Source organism: Ascidiella aspersa, chromosome 3 (genome assembly GCF_963924565.1).
Source record: "Ascidiella aspersa chromosome 3, kaAscAspe10.2, whole genome shotgun sequence".
Lineage (NCBI taxonomy): Eukaryota > Metazoa > Chordata > Ascidiacea > Phlebobranchia > Ascidiidae > Ascidiella > Ascidiella aspersa.
Window position 1 is genome coordinate 36,604,865 of NC_139449.1, and position 15,641 is coordinate 36,620,505.

The following is a 15,641-nucleotide window of genomic DNA, read 5'->3' on the forward strand; positions in this document are numbered from 1 at the left end:
AACCGCACCCTAACAAAAATATTTGTTTATTTTTCCAACATTATTTGGTTTAGGGTGCAAGGTTTTATTATTTAATATATAATTGGTAGTATGCTAAATAGCCAAACCGAATAAATAACTGACCTAATAGTTGGTCTTGGAACAATGTTCAAATGGGAATCAGACATAAACTTAAATCTAGTGTAATAATTTAAATATTTAATTTTGAAATATAATAATAATTGGCCGCCAAACATTTTTAGGCTCAAGATGCCATGTTATAATAACAATCCTTGACACATTGAATTTACTATTTCAATTTAAACCTCCTAAACTTATTTATGCAATGTTGTACAGGCAACATAACAGTTTTAAGTGTGTTGTTTCTGTACAAAATCTACGATGGACAAACTTGGAGTTTCAAAGGACAAGCTTGAGCTTTTACAGCAGTTCGTTCAGCTTTGTAAGATCCACCCGGCCGTTATTCACACCGAAGAACTGGCCTTTCTCAGGAATTGGCTTGTAGACGAGTAAGAAATTTGAAAGCTTTATTAGACATCTTACATTTTGTGTTTTTTTGTTGTGCATAGTCCAGATTGGAAACTTTGGATATTGCGCGGGGGAGATGTTTTGCAGCTGAAAAAATGCGCGGCTGAAAATAAAATTTCGACTTGAACTTGCGCGGCTGAAAATAAACCATCAGGCTACCGAAAGTTGTAAATTGCGAATTTATAATAAACTTACAGCGTTCATAGAATACTTGAATCACTGCGCAATTTTTGGTTGGTGTGCGGGCGCAGGTAAATATCTAAAAAGCTGGATAGTGTAGCATTTAATATGCAATATTACTCGATATTGCCTAATTTGACGTCACTATGCACGTGACCGTTGTCCACCGATGCGTGACCAAAACGCCAAACTGTGCGTTTTTAGCGTTTCGCAGGGGATTCTATATGATGCATTATATTATATACGTCTTATAGACTAGCGTTAAAAAATGTTATGCAACTTCAGTATGCGGCCCGCCAATTTTTTTGTGTTAAGTTTCATACAGAATCACTACGCAATTTTTGGTTGGTGTGCGGGCGCAGTGCGCAGGTAAATATACGCGGCTAAAGTTTTGCGCGTTTGCTCGAGTCAGATTTTCGCGGCTGAACACATTTTCTATAAAATGCGGCTGTGACCGCGGCTGAAAGTGTTACTGCGCGGGGGATAAATCAAAAAAAAAATCCCCCGCGCAGGCCAAACTTTCCAACCTGGTGCATAGTATGCTACACATGGATTATATTATCAGAAACATGCAAAGTTGGAAAGTTAGGCCTGTTGCCTGCTTAGCCACGCATTTTGTCAAAAATTGTAGTAAAATGCGATTAGCGGTGAAAAGTCATTTTAACTCACAAAATTTCGGCCGAAAATATTAAAAATAAAGTTATTACAGACCTGCAAATTTTAGTAAAAATACTATTACAGCCACTTAATTTAAGATGTGAAATCATCTCCCCCGCACAATATTCAAAATTTCGAATTTGAGAAACATGCAAACACTTTCTTAATTCCTAATCCCCTCCTAAGTTTCCTGGACAATTATACTTCCTTTTAGACCTAATTTTAGTTATAAACTCTCAATTATGTTTTTCATTAGTTGTAAGCAAAATTTTGTGGGGATAGTTTAAAGCAATGTTTTACAACTTTACCTCCGTTAAAAACGGGTGTAATTCACAAGCATTAAATATGACACATTCTAAAATTTGCGAAAGGACTTATTGTGGCCACAGTTTCAATCTATTAAATCAGCGTGGTCCAACTTATTTTCATCGCGGGCCAAAAACTTTTTTTTTTATCTTGCGGGCCAATGTTTTTAAATAGCGATTCTAGGCTTATTGCATGGAAATTATACATAGCACATGGCAGTGGTTCTTGACCTTTTATCAGCAGCACCCCACTTAGGTAATTTTCATATGCCCTTCGCCCCCCTACGAAAAGCAATTCTGCATTTTCCATTAAATATCACTAAGACAACTTGAAAATAATAAAGTGTGTTGTCAGTCTAAAAAAAAAAATTGAGTTTAATTGGTTGAATTGGCGCTAAACTATAAATTTAGGAGGCTTTTCGCATTGGGCACACAACTAATTGCTTGTGCTCGTCACATTGATTTAAACAGTACGTTATCTTGTTTCAAAAGATGTGACGACACACAATACAACGGCCATATTGCAAAAACATTATAGATTTGCGCAAAAAATTTTGAGTCCCCCTGTTGCAAGCCTGTTGTCATATTTAAAATATGAATAAAAAATAGTTTGAACGGGGGGAGTGGGGGGGACTTTTATCGTTTATGTATAAGTTAGAAAAATTGTAATTAAATAGGGCCATTATACATTTGATGATATGAAAACATGCAATGGCACTAAAAGGCTAAAACATGGTCAAGAAAAGGATAAAAAAAAGAAGATTCGTGCGAAGAATTTTGTGCAGTTTCAATGTTAAACATGGCAAAAACAGAGTTTGTAGCCTACAGCCCTGTAGGAGTGGTGTACAACCCAAACGAAACCTTAAAAATTATGGCAAAAAATTTAAATATTGACTTGGAGCTCGCGCTCCCCTAAGAATTGCTTGGCGCCCCCCTAGGGGGGCGTGCCCACCAGGTTAAGAACCGCTGGCCTATGGCATATATACTAACTTTGAAATCTACACCTTTGCTCAGCTACGGTAACTATGAAATCACAACGGATGATTTACGAAGTTTTTTTGTCAATTACAATAACAAAGAAACAAAAATTGAAGTGATATTGCTAGATTGCAGCAAAGCTGGAACGCCCAGTTTACGGGCCAAAAAAGTGGAACCCGGCCTGCAGTTGGACCACACTGAATTAAATCATACTTTGTCTTCGGCTTAATTTTGTGTTACTATGCATTTGCTACGACAAGTGTCAATTGCGATTTATCTTTTACTTTAAACGAGGGCTAAACTGTCTTTGCCCTTTCGCTTTAAGTTTCTTAGTTTTTTTTTTAGATCATTCAACAATCTATTCTAGCATTTATCAATGTAGTCAAAATTAATTGATTTTCCTTTGAAAAAGTATATTTTTTCTTTGAATTTGTTTTAATATCAACTTTTAATATCAACAAGTTATGTGTTTTGAAAGTGCTGTTAAAAAATTAATAAATTTTTTAAATTGTGTTGACCATGACCATGGCATTATACACCTTTTTTTAAATTATATTTAAGGGTTCCAATTTTAGGCTTTTAAAACCTACAACTTTTTTTTTAATGTTTTCAAACTTATTTTTTGCAAATGTGGGGCCCACATGTTTTACAGTGCAGCAAATTAGTTTTAATGAACTCCATCAAAATAAAATTAGAAGCTTTCAAACAAAAAAATAGAAAGTGTTTAACTTTATAGTTTAAAAGCAACACTTCCCGACAAACCAGCGTCATCAAAAAGTGAAACAACACAAGAAGAAGCGAAGGAACAAGGAGATGCTAAGAGCTCCAAACCGGCGTGGAGCAGACCACCACCAGAGAGCAGCAGTGAGAGCGAATCGGACGAAGAAGAAGATGCAGAATCGAGTGACCTTGGTATGACCTTAGTGTATCGGCATTTTTTAGTTTGAAGTTGGTTTTAAATGAGCTTTAAATTGGAAAAATATTGTATTTTACTGAAATAGAAATATTTTGCGAAAATAGAACAATTTTACTTTTTAAAACTAAAATGTTTTGCTTTTTGTTTGGTGAGGATAGTTAGATTTGGTGATAGAATGAAATGAGTTTTAAATCTGTATATTTAAAGCAATATAATGATTCCATTAAATAAGCCACTCTTTCTTTCTTACTATCCTATCAATCTGTAAGGGTTTTATGTGCTTAAAGCTCACAGATCAATAAACATACTGTGGAAAAAGACTACTCAACATTAAAACATCTATAGTCAACAGTTCCTTTTATTTTCAGCTTTATAATTAATCAAGATTTATTTTCCCAATATTGAATAATGTAATTTCTTTGTTAATTATTTTCAACTGTTTATAAAAGATGCACAAGTGTAAAACCGGCAGTTGATAGATTTGTGAACCAGCACCTCTTTGTTTTTATAGAGTTAGATATGGAGGGTGTAATCCAGGGAGACACCGACCCAGATCAAGAAATGGGGGAAGATGGAAAACAGAGCACAGAGGAGGAACAAGACCAGGTAACATTTGTGATTAAAAGGAATTTTTTTCAGGCATTAAAACGTCTGTTCATATTGGAGTGAAGATTGCATAGTTTACATTTTAATACGTTTTTTTTTAATTTATCAAGCAATTTACTTTGAAAAAAAAAATAATGACAACATTTTTTTGGTTTATTTTTAGTATCTATTTTTCATTTTCTAATATATTTTAATGCAAATACTGAAATACATATATTTTATTAGCGGTGGTTCGTTTAAATTAAAAAAATATTATCTATTTCAGTTACTTTAAAATGTTTGCTAGTTGTACTATAATCACCTCATTTCCTTTATTCTTATAAAAGTAGACAAGTTACTTCTACTTCAAATAGACTAATGTTTGTTTAATGTTTTTCGTATTATTTTAATTTTGCAGGCGATGGAAATGAGAAAACTGGGAATGCAAGCGATGCAAGATGGCGACAACGAGGGTGCAATCAAGCATTTCAGTGCTGGCATAAAACTCGACAACACAAAGACTGTTCTCTTTGTGAAACGGGCTGCGTAAGTTATCCTAGTGACCGTATAATAATATGGCAATCCATCTTATTATTTTGATGCAACTTTATGTAGTATTTTATAAATCACAAGATTTATATATTTCACAGGCTTTTAGCATAAAAAAAAGCTTCATATAATTGGGGCAGATTAAGTTAATTTAGTGAAGTTTAGGTAATTGTTAAAGATATCTGAAAATTTGATTGAAGCCTAGCAACATACGGCCTGCGGGTCTGCCCGGCTCGCGACGGGATTTTGAACGGCCCGCAGACAGTTTGGCCTTAATTGATATTGTGGCCCGCGGCCTCATTTTGCCACATTTCGCTAGTAAAATCATTATACTTATGAAATGATGCTTTTAGTAGCGAAATATTGTTATCTTATAACATTAAATTCCAAACAAACTGATTTTCGGTTTACTAAGTTCTGCACTTAGTTTATCTTCAAGTCGGGAAGTAATCAGTATGTTTAATGTGCAATGAAAGTGTGGCCGTGTTTAAAGAGTACAACATTAACCGCCATTATACGACAAGGCAGGCAAGATTTAGTAGTACTTAATCCGGCCCACCAAGTACTTCATTTTCCCATATCTGGCCCGCCAACCGGAAAAGTTGCCCGCCCCTGCTATAGTCATTGGTGAATGGTCGCATTGCTCTTCATCTTATACTAAGGTGGCAGTGTTGTAATGAATTAAGTGCGCTTAAGTCACTGTTTTCAAAAGACTTGACTTCATTTAATATTTTATGACAAAAAAAGTATTCATCTTTTGTAGGAAGTTTGGTAGGTAAAAGAATTATATTGGTACTTGTTATTTTTGTTATTTTTTAGTTGAATTTTTGCTTTTAATGATATATTGTTATATCAGTGATTTGACATTTACTGATAGTATTTACTTGACTTGGACTGGGACTTGACTAGTGCTTTTTTGAGAAGTTATTTTATTTAAATCAAAGTCATTTCATTTCAAAATTACTTGTTTACAACACTGTAAGGTGGTATCGCTTCCGATCCGATACAAAATTTAGTTTAGGACTTTAGCTATGGTTTGCTATGCTACACAGAGATTCTACCATAGGTTAACAAATGGAAGTAACTGAACTTTTAAACTCTAACACAAATTTTGGACAAATACCCAGAAAAAATGAACCTCTGAACGTTCAATGTAACCTATTTGACTGGTTGGAGGCTGGTAATTCCAACATTTGGTATCGGTTCATGATGCTTTTTTTTAAATAATTTTGAATATCAGTATCGGAGGAAAACATCAAGCATCGGTTATCACCAGTTATTAAACTATGTTTTAAAGTCTTTAAGTTCTTATTAGGTTTTTAACTGTGTGACCTAAAAGTTGCATTACTTCTTTAAATAAATATTCCTGTTGTTTTCTAAACTGGTAAAAAGGCAGAGAAGTTAACTTTCTTTGAATTGTCTTTTTATTTCAGTGCATTTTTGAGGCTTTCAAAACCAAATGCTGCAACTAGAGACGCAAAGAAAGCTCTTGAAATAAATCCTGATTCTGCAGCCGCTTACAAGGTTTGATTTATGCCTTTACCCTTTCACCATGATTAGTTTTTTTGTGTATAATGAGAAACATATTGAAAAACTAACTATTTGGATGCATATATTGGAGATGATTTATCGGTATCGGTAAATGTAGGCCGATATTTTAGTTTAATTCAAGTTTTGAACATTTTCCCAGGTATATAAAAACAAAATCGGTATCGGTCCAAAAAGTGATATCGGCCGACCTCTACACTATATACACAGTAATTTTACTTGATATGGACTTAATTAGAGTGGTTTAAAGTTCATCTAGATTTTCCATAACCGCTCTGTTGATACACATTGTCATAGGCGCCAAACTTTCAAAAATCAAGGGCGTTTTTTCAAAATCAGTACAAATCACTACCAAAACGTAACAGTATTTGGGAAACCGATTTAGCGCTTCTGTGTTTTATTGTTGAAACAATCCGTTGTGTCTATCGTAATTTTGTTCGTAACAACTAGCAAATGCGTACTCTAAAATGATGAAGTGCAATATATAGTGGCGAACTACTCATTTCACAACATAGAAATACCTTACACGCTGATCTCTGTCAGTGAACAATATAATTTGCCCTCGATTATTAATTCGCACTGCTGAGTGGCCAAACATTTAAGTTATACTTGCCGACAAAGTGGTAACATACATAAAAATCTGGCGAGCGAAGCGAGCGCGGAATTTTTGTGGTCTACCCGTATTTTTTTTAATTGCCTGCAAGATTTTTTACATAGGCTTCATCGTTGCAGTATCTATAAAGTACTGAACGACAAATTTGTTTTATGTTGGTTGCGATTGGAAGCTTATGCTTTGGTATTGAGCGACCGAGCGTCACAGCCTGTTTTAAGATTTAGGAATTGTTATGTCACAGGACGCAGTGTGTAAAATGGAGTTCGGCAATCTTTTTCTAGACTCGTGTCAATGCTAAGCCTAAAATGTCTCGGCGGGCCCATATTAATTTTAACTGACAATTTAAAATGGGTTTAATTAAAATAAGAAAAAGCCGTTCAACTCTATTAAGAAGTGTGACTTGGTCAAATACCAGGGCGCTTTGATGCCCTGCCAGAAATTCAGGGCGCCTAAAAACGTTCTGCACACCCATGTTCGGCGCCTATGCACATTGTACAGAGAAGAAGAAATATATATAGAGAGAGCTATTACAGTTTTACCTATATGCACTTTCAGTATAGAAGCATTGTGTGAAATATTGTGTAATCTAACCAGATGTCTAAATCTAGACATTTGCGTTTTGCAAAAAATATCTTGGTGCACTAAACAACTGTCAACTGCTTATAATGACTTGCCAACAAAAAAGGAAAAATATATTGCATCAGTGGGTCAAAAATTGTGGTGAGATCATAATGCCCCACAAAACATTCACTGTAGTGAGATGTTACCTAAATTTACTGTCATTTCTCATTCCTGCCTAGGTATTAGGAAAAGCGAACAAGCTTCTTGGAAACTGGGACGAGGCGTGTCATGATTTTGAAGTTTCGCAGAAGATTGACTACGATGAAAATATCGCCGAATTGCTCAAGGAAATTAAACCAAAGGTAGGTGCTTTGAGCCATGTTTAAAAATTGGCTGTCATTATAAAAGAATCTGGACTAAAAAAATATTAAATAAAAACTATGGATATCTAAAAAAAAAAGTAAAAAAAATCAACAATTTATTTGTCCTAAATTTTCTTTATCTCAAGCCATATTTGGAAAAATTATAATACAGAGTTGCCAAAAGACTAAGTCTTTAAATCTTTCATAGTATTTCAATTTATTTATTAAAAGGTATTTAAAAATACTTATGTTTAAGTCTTTGAATTTAATTTATGTACAGATTTAAGTTATGTTTTGAAAGTGCCGTTGAAAAGCAATTAAAAAATTTTTTTTGATTGTGTGCATTTATACTGTTTTGCTTTCAACTTAAATTCAAAAACCGTTGTGCGGCCCAATTTAGGTCTTTTAAAAGCTACAAATTTTATACCATTTTTTTGAGGTTTTTTTCATATTTCTGTGGAAACACTGTAATAATTAAAAAAAATATGAATGAACTGACAACCTTCTAAGAATGCACCAAATAACATCTACCTTAAACCACTGTGTCATACAAAGCAGTTTATTAAAAGCAAAATTAAACAACAAAAATCCCCCTATAGATTATATCACACAACAGTGAAAACTCAAGACAGAGTTGGAACATATTATCAAGCATGAAGTTTGCATAAAAAAAAAACACACCTTAATAGTTAATTAAAACGTAGGGGATATTTTTTTAAACAGCAACATTTTTCGGCAAGCGCGTAAAACACTGTTTTTTTATCAAAATAGGCAATATCATTTAACAACATTACATAGGCAGAAAAATTGTTCTTTGAACGACAAATCTCAGTTTGATGCAAATTATAATTTTCCTACAAATCAGTTTAGTCAGCTTCTCAGTACGACATCAACAATAAGCAGCATGTTTCTGACGAATCGCTAGCATTCAATAGATATGCTGTTGCTACCAGGCATACTATTACTGAAAATAAGTTGTTCTGGTATTTATTTGCTTGTCCGACCTTTTGGATATGTGCAGACAGCTGTTCAAAGATAACAACTGAGTTGTGCGTTGTCGCTTTTATTTTGTTTTACTTTGCATGCTGTTAGGCATGGTGTGTTGTATTACCAGATGAAGGCTTCCTGGATAGTTAGCCGAAATACCAGAAGAACCTATTTTCAGTAGAGCATTGAATAGTTTCTGTCATAGCTCATCTCTCGTCCCAGAAAAGTGCTTTTCTCTGTTGGTTCTGGCCAACAACTCTGGGAGTTTATTTGAAATCGAGTCGTCCAAATGCTCCATCAGACAGCCAGAAAAATATCCGCAGTGGTGCTGGAGTAGTTTAAAATTTGTCAGCGGGTTCGCAGAGAAGAAATCTTTATAGGTGCTCGGAGTGGGCAGGTCAAACGGACTGATGTTGTACTTTCGTTTGACGCTTTTAAAAAGTCCCGATGATATCATCAGCTCTGATATGACCTGGTCTTTGTTCTTGAAAAAAGTCCATTCTTTTTGCAACATTTCTAGGTATTCGTTGACTATAAGCGCATGCATTCTCACGCGACTTGCGTGTTGCCGAACAAGCGCGATTTTGTTCTCCAGTCGATTTTCAATAATGTCGTTCAGGTCCTTTGAAAAATAAAAAAAGTTTTTTTTTTCACTTAAAATTAAAAAAAAAAACTTGATATTGTCAAATGTAAACCTGTAAAAAACCTTGGTTTTGTGTTGTAGAAACAAACGTAATAATTTAAACTTAAAAGTGGTCTAAACTACTCTATTTAATAAGTAGTTCATTTACTATGTTCAACCAACATCCTATGACAAACAAAAAAGCTATTGTTTACGTATTCTTATTTCACCACTACTTTTGCACAGAGTGATGTGGCATGAAACTTCTAATGTCTAAAGAGCATTGCTTAATGTTTGTTTATAAAACATTAAGCCTGTTATGGTTAAATGTCACTAAAAATGTAATTTAAAAAAATCTAATTATTCTTTTAATAAATGGTTTCAAAATAACATGCATTTAGGTTTTTTAAAACGACAATCAAAGTGATGCAAGGATTAAATAAGATAAGAGATTCAGAAAAAGGGTTATTTGATATATTTTAGATAAACATAAAATTCCTATAGCACCTGTAGCAATGAAGATTCCTCCTGCTTGAAAAGTTCTTCGTTCGTGTTTTGCTTGTATTCATATTTCCAAAATGATCCGGTGTAAACTCTTGGTGGTTCGGTGACGTTAATCAAGGGGGCGAGACTCCAAAACAGTGCCCCGTAAACCCGCATCAGTTCTTGAGTAGCTATACTGTCTGCTTTGTTGAGAATCAGTCTAAAAGTAGTCAAGTACATATTTGATGAAATAATAATAATATTATTATTATTTTTGTTCATTTTGGGATCTAAGCCTGCTCCAACATTTCTAGTTGTTGATCATTTTTCCATATCATAAGATCCAAACAAAACTTTTGCTTGAATCAAGTACATATGTAAGAAGTTTAAAGCAATTGGCAGTGTTGATAAAGTGTAGTTGACTGTTGACAGAGGTATTCGAAACGTTCAAAACGATACCTACTTCTATATGGGCTTTAATATTCATTCAACGTCTAACTACAACCTACAGCCATTATCTTAAGATTTATTTGAACCTTCACAAAGTGCTTCATACTTCTATATGTACTTGGATATTCAATTTATGTTTAACTACAACCTCTAACCATTATGCTTCAAAGCATTATAAATTGCCAAACCTTATTTGCGATTCCTTTCCTTTAAGTTGTTTAAACAGTGTCTCCAGTTCCAGTCCAACGTCCAGCTTAGTTGGATCGAACACGATTAAAATGAGTTGTGCTCGGTCAATGAACCACTGAACCACCCGGTTGAACGGGTAACCTCTCTCTTGTTGTTTACGGTTCTCTATTATTCCTGTATATAGGCGAAAATAAATTGTGGTATTAGAAATGTTTTATCAAGTAATATCACATTCATAAACTTTGGGTGTATTAAAGTTTTGCATTGATACCACACTTTCATCTATTTTAGCATGTGATACTACATTTATAAACTTTACGGAGCTTTGATTAATACAAATGATCAGAATAAAACTTGGAAATCACCTGGTGTATCTAGAAACGTAACTTTTCTTAAAAGCGGGTGAGGCAAACCAACTCCTGTAAATCTCTCCAGGAAATTCTGCCCGTATTTTTCAAGTGCTGAAAAACCTTTTGTTTTGTCAGAAACCAAGACAATACCTTCAGTTTTTTTACTTTTCTCGTCGTAACTCACAATTGTAAATTCAGAGGTTGTAGGTTCGGCACCTATGTAAAAATGCAAAATATTACAACTTTGGAGAATAATGGTTGAAGTTTGTAATATGTAAAAATAAATACTGAAGATTATACAGAAGTACAAAGCATTTTGTGAACGTTTTGCATAAATGTTAAGATAATGGCTGACGGTTGTAGTTAAATGTAGAATGAATATCAAAGCCCATACAGAAGAAAGTAGCATTTAAAAAAAATATATTTTAATATTAATATTATTAGAACAGTTCACAAAATGCTACCCACTTCTTTGTGGGATTTGATATTCATTCTACATTTAACTACATGTAAAACAACTTAATATTTGATAAAAACCCGTGTATTCAGATGCATGCAAATTTTTTTATGAAGATGTAAGTAATAAAAAAGGCATTGACATGTCAATTAGTGATTTTTCAATGTTTGCTTGCCTGTTCTGAGTATGTTTGTGTCCAGGAAATAATCCAACATAGTTGTTTTCCCAGTACTCCACGGGCCAAGAAATAAAACCAGTGGGTTTGCTTGAATTTGACCAACTATAAGTTGTAATTATATGTTTGTTTTTCACTGGAAACTACACCAATATATAATATTTTATATAATTAAATTTAGGCATATTTTGTTGTATTGTACTGATTTTAAAACAAAATGCCTATCAGAACTATCCAATCCTTACCAGACTTATACAACATCCAACTGACTAAAGTAGGTTTATGATTTAAGAAAAACGCTTTTTGTTCGCAATTTTTCTTTCAATTGCCTATAATTAAAAACATTTCAAGTTCAGTATTAAAACTAGTAAATTAAGAAGTATTTTATTTGTTGTACCAGACATGTCTGTTCCTTCGGCAAGGTCATTGTACTTATACGCTTCCTCAAGCGGTTTAATCGTGTCTTCATAAATTTCGATAAGTTCATTGAGTATTGCGTTGTATGAAGCATGATTTGGCTTGTCATGCCGAAGAGCTTTGTATATCGGCTCTTGTTCTCTCAACCGGAGTGACTCGAACCTCTGAGATTGTTCGCCACTGTTAAATTCATCTTGTGATCTTGTGCAACCTTTTAAACATTAAAAAAAATATATAACATTAAAAATATGTTTGAATAGTTTTTCAAAGTTTTTGTCTCTTAAATTTGTTAAAGATCTCTCAAATTCAAAATATTACTGTAACTAAAGCTATGGTTATTTTGGCAGACCTTTAGGAATATTTCACGAATTTTGTGATCTTCTGCAATCTTTAAAACACAAAAATATGTGTTCAAACAACATTTTTTGTAAAGTCAAAAAGTGACTTCAGAAGGACTAGAGCTGGATCATAGTTATTGAACATATATGTGTAAATCTTTCTTTAAAGGAGTTTAAAGTAGTCTTTTAAATGTCTCAAATGGTATCTTACTATATATTTGTAACTACTTTACAGCCTTAAATAAAAAATGGTTTCAGAAAATTTCTTAGGGGACATCAAAGACAAACCTTAAAAATATGTAATAGTAATAATTAACAACATAAGTTTTTTTTTATGTTTTTTAAAATTATATTTCTATTATCAGCAAAATAGTCTAGCAAAGATAGTAATTCAGAATGATTCGTTCGAATTAAAGACATACTGACGATGCATTTGTCAGTAAAGTATATTATATTTTCTTTTAACATCTCTAAATAGTTTGTGACCTGAATTGCTAAACTATTCTGCTGTTACTGATCATGAATTGAGGTCAAGGTTATTTTTAATATCACATATGCAATGCAACATTCAATCTATCAAGTTCTAAACTAAATGGGTGTTAACGGCACTATAAAAATATAAAACCTTTTTATTCCATTTAAACATTCCGAAACCGGTATGATAAATTTGTATTATTACCACCTTATATTTTATTGGGCGCTGGTCTAGAATCCTACCACAGTTCTAAAATCAACGCAAAAAATTTGAGTTAGAATGCGGGTTAGTGTGGGTGGGTCAAGTATTATTATATTCCTAATTTAATAATAATACTTGACCCACCTTAACCCAAACGCTAACCCGCACCCTAACCCAAATGGTGTTTCGTTGTGGTAGGATTCTAGACCAGCGCCTTTTATTGCATACATAAAAATAAATTTCGTATTACCCCAGAGTTCTCACCGTAGTTTGGTAATAAGGCTAACAAAAGCAAGCAGAATGTTCCGACTCTCTGCATTTCCTTTCTGGAACGAGCATTTGCAAAGGAACCAACAAGTCACAAGATAAACAGCAACCATATGGACTTTGATATTTCGTATCCAAACAAAAAGCGGGGAAACCCCCCAGCGTTTAGTCTAAATCTAGCGGTTGTGGTTACTTCTCTTAAGCCTGCCATACTGTCCTTATTTTCAGGACTAGTCCTTATTTTTAAGATCTTTATCGAAATTTATTATTATTTTTTCAAGGTAAACCCTTGTTTTACTTTTTTCATTTTAAGAAATGGTTAGCTATAAAAGTCATACTTTTCAGTCGTCCTTATTTTGGGTGGCAAAGCGATGGTGAAAAGCTTATACTTACTAAAGGTGTATTTTTACGTTTATAGGTGGACAAAACACGCCGTTTAATCATATCGTTTTATAACAGGCGCAAAAAATCCGTGAGCACAATATGACGAAAGAGAGAAAACAAAAGGAAAAAGAAATTGCCGCCAAGATCAAGCGTAATAAGAAAATCCTAAAGGCACAAGAAAAAGCCCGTAAAGAACAGGAGAAAAGAGACGAGGTATTTTCAATTAAACTTACCTTCATGCTTGTTTCACCCGAATGTTATATACCTTTTCATTTTGTTTGCTACTTATTGGTAAGACAGTCCTAATAAACTTGGTACGAAAAGAAAAAAGCAATGTGGGAAACTGTTTTACATTTTTTCCTAATACATTTAAAAAGTTGTTTGGTTTATATAGTTCATAACGATTGCTAATAATATATTATAAGGGCTTGGAATTTAATTGCTATAAATGATTGCCGTATTTTACTATGAAAAAGCTATAGATTAAACTTTGACCTTTTAAGACTGAAGATTGTTGCAGGGAAAAATTTAACTAACGCTTTAAGTATAACATTTTCGTTTTTTCGTTTAAATACATTTTCGTTCAGAAACACAATATTATTGTGGTATGATCGCTTATATAACAACCTGTATTTTAGGAGACTTAGGGCAAATAGCAATTATGGGCTCCTAAGGCTATTTATCCGGATAACAAAGTTATTTTAATAGATCAAATTGCCTTTAACAAATGGCCTTTGTTTTAGGAGGCCCGTGAACGCATGAGAGCAGGCATGGCAGGTGGTATGCCAGGTGGTATGCCCGGGGGTATGCCTGGGGGAATGCCGGGGGGTATGCCATTCAACTTTCAAGGGATGCCTGATATGTCCAACTTCGACTTCAAGGCCGCACAGGAAGAATTCGCCAAGACTCAGATGGGCTCAGACCCGCCTCAACCCGAACCCACAGCTAAGGAGAACGGGGAGCCCAAAATATTCGAAGTTCCCACTGATATTGATCTGGATTAGACTTCGTACAGCTGCCAGAACTTCAGCGAAAACTGTCACGAGCCGAATGCTCTGCTGTGTGTAATTTAGTTCCCCTGCAAGTGTACATAAGGCACGTCGGAAGTAGCACACCCCTGTAATCGTAAAAATGTCCCTGTGTTGTTGATAATTGTGTTTGTTTACTGTTGCGTCCGCCATGTTGAATCGGTTTGATATTCGCTGATAAAACGTGAATTGTTCATGTGCGATTTTTTTACCGTGTATAAATAAAACGTTCCTCATTACAAACGGTTGGTAAATAATGCGGAAACCGGTTTGAAATTCGAAAACAAGTCTCTGGTACTTTACAGCGCAACGGTTGGAGTGTTTAGCTAAACGTTGTAAAATATCGATTCCAAACAGAAGTAACGTTTGGAATATCATTCACTTTAGGAATAAGTGTCTTCTCTCACCATATTGAAAATGAGTTAAAAGATATTTAAAGCCCATATGAAAGTAGGTAATACGTTTTGTACTTCTCCTATATCTCATTGTTCAACAAACGTAATAAAGATTTGGCAAACTGAATGTGTAAAATATGAAGATATCTCCTCGCTCTCACACGTAAATGACGACTGTGACTTTAAATAGTAGCAATATGCTTTTAGATTTTCTTGTCTGGGTCAAAAACAGTCATTTAGAAGTTCCATATTTGTACTACGTCTAACTACAACCTTCAGCTATTTTGCTGGTAGCCTATTATTGGTCGAACTGGAATTTAGAACGACAGGCCTCCAAGAGATTTGATACAACACAAACAAGTAAAACATTTAAATTTCTATAAAAAGAAGTGCTTCTTGAACATAGTTGCAGAACACCAAAGGAAAAAGGCTACGTCGTGATTTAGCTTATTTAAGTCTGAAACGGGAATTACTAAGGAATTCACGTTAATTAAAAAACAACAAAAACGTTCCAGGCGACTTTATTTTGGAGGTTGACAGTCCAGCACAATTTCAAATTATTGCGTTACAGTAACACTGAACGAATTTGATGATATAATATACGGCTTTCTACGCTATCTCTGGGATCAATCATCATTTTA

At 34.1% G+C, this 15,641-nt stretch overlaps 2 protein-coding genes across 2 annotated transcripts; one reads left to right on the plus strand and one right to left on the minus strand.

The window, feature by feature from the left end:
* Positions 1–351: 351 nt before the first annotated feature.
* LOC146162785 (putative protein FAM10A4) lies at positions 352–14,651 on the plus strand. The gene is made up of 8 exons (XM_083383615.1): positions 352–509; positions 3,385–3,560; positions 4,076–4,170; positions 4,568–4,695; positions 6,132–6,222; positions 7,660–7,782; positions 13,653–13,800; positions 14,391–14,651. Exons 1-8 carry the CDS (start codon positions 382–384, stop codon positions 14,579–14,581), a joined length of 1,080 nt encoding a protein of 359 aa, XP_083239741.1. The 5' UTR covers positions 352–381; the 3' UTR covers positions 14,582–14,651.
* LOC146162786 (sarcalumenin-like) lies at positions 8,327–13,323 on the minus strand. Its single transcript, XM_083383614.1, has 7 exons — positions 13,191–13,323; positions 11,893–12,123; positions 11,496–11,600; positions 10,879–11,079; positions 10,513–10,687; positions 9,899–10,094; positions 8,327–9,391 (listed from the first exon to the last, which is right to left on the minus strand). The coding sequence occupies exons 1-7, from the start codon at positions 13,243–13,245 to the stop codon at positions 8,969–8,971; spliced, it is 1,386 nt and encodes a 461-aa protein (XP_083239740.1). The 5' UTR covers positions 13,246–13,323; the 3' UTR covers positions 8,327–8,968.
* Positions 14,652–15,641: the final 990 nt, after the last annotated feature.

Excerpts from the sequence above, each read along its gene's own strand:
- LOC146162785 (XM_083383615.1), top strand. The coding sequence starts at position 382 with ATGGACAAACTTGGAGTTTCAAAGGACAAGCTTGAGCTTTTACAGCAG. Across the intron at positions 3,561-4,075 it reads TGCAGAATCGAGTGACCTTG|AGTTAGATATGGAGGGTGTA; the intron begins GTATGACCTTAG and ends TTGTTTTTATAG. Across the intron at positions 4,696-6,131 it reads CTCTTTGTGAAACGGGCTGC|TGCATTTTTGAGGCTTTCAA; the intron begins GTAAGTTATCCT and ends TTTTTATTTCAG.
- LOC146162786 (XM_083383614.1), bottom strand. The coding sequence starts at position 13,245 with ATGCAGAGAGTCGGAACATTCTGCTTGCTTTTGTTAGCCTTATTACCA. Across the intron at positions 12,124-13,190 it reads AGCCTTATTACCAAACTACG|GTTGCACAAGATCACAAGAT; the intron begins GTGAGAACTCTG and ends AATGTTTAAAAG. Across the intron at positions 11,080-11,495 it reads CACAAACATACTCAGAACAG|GTGCCGAACCTACAACCTCT; the intron begins GCAAGCAAACAT and ends ATTTTTACATAG.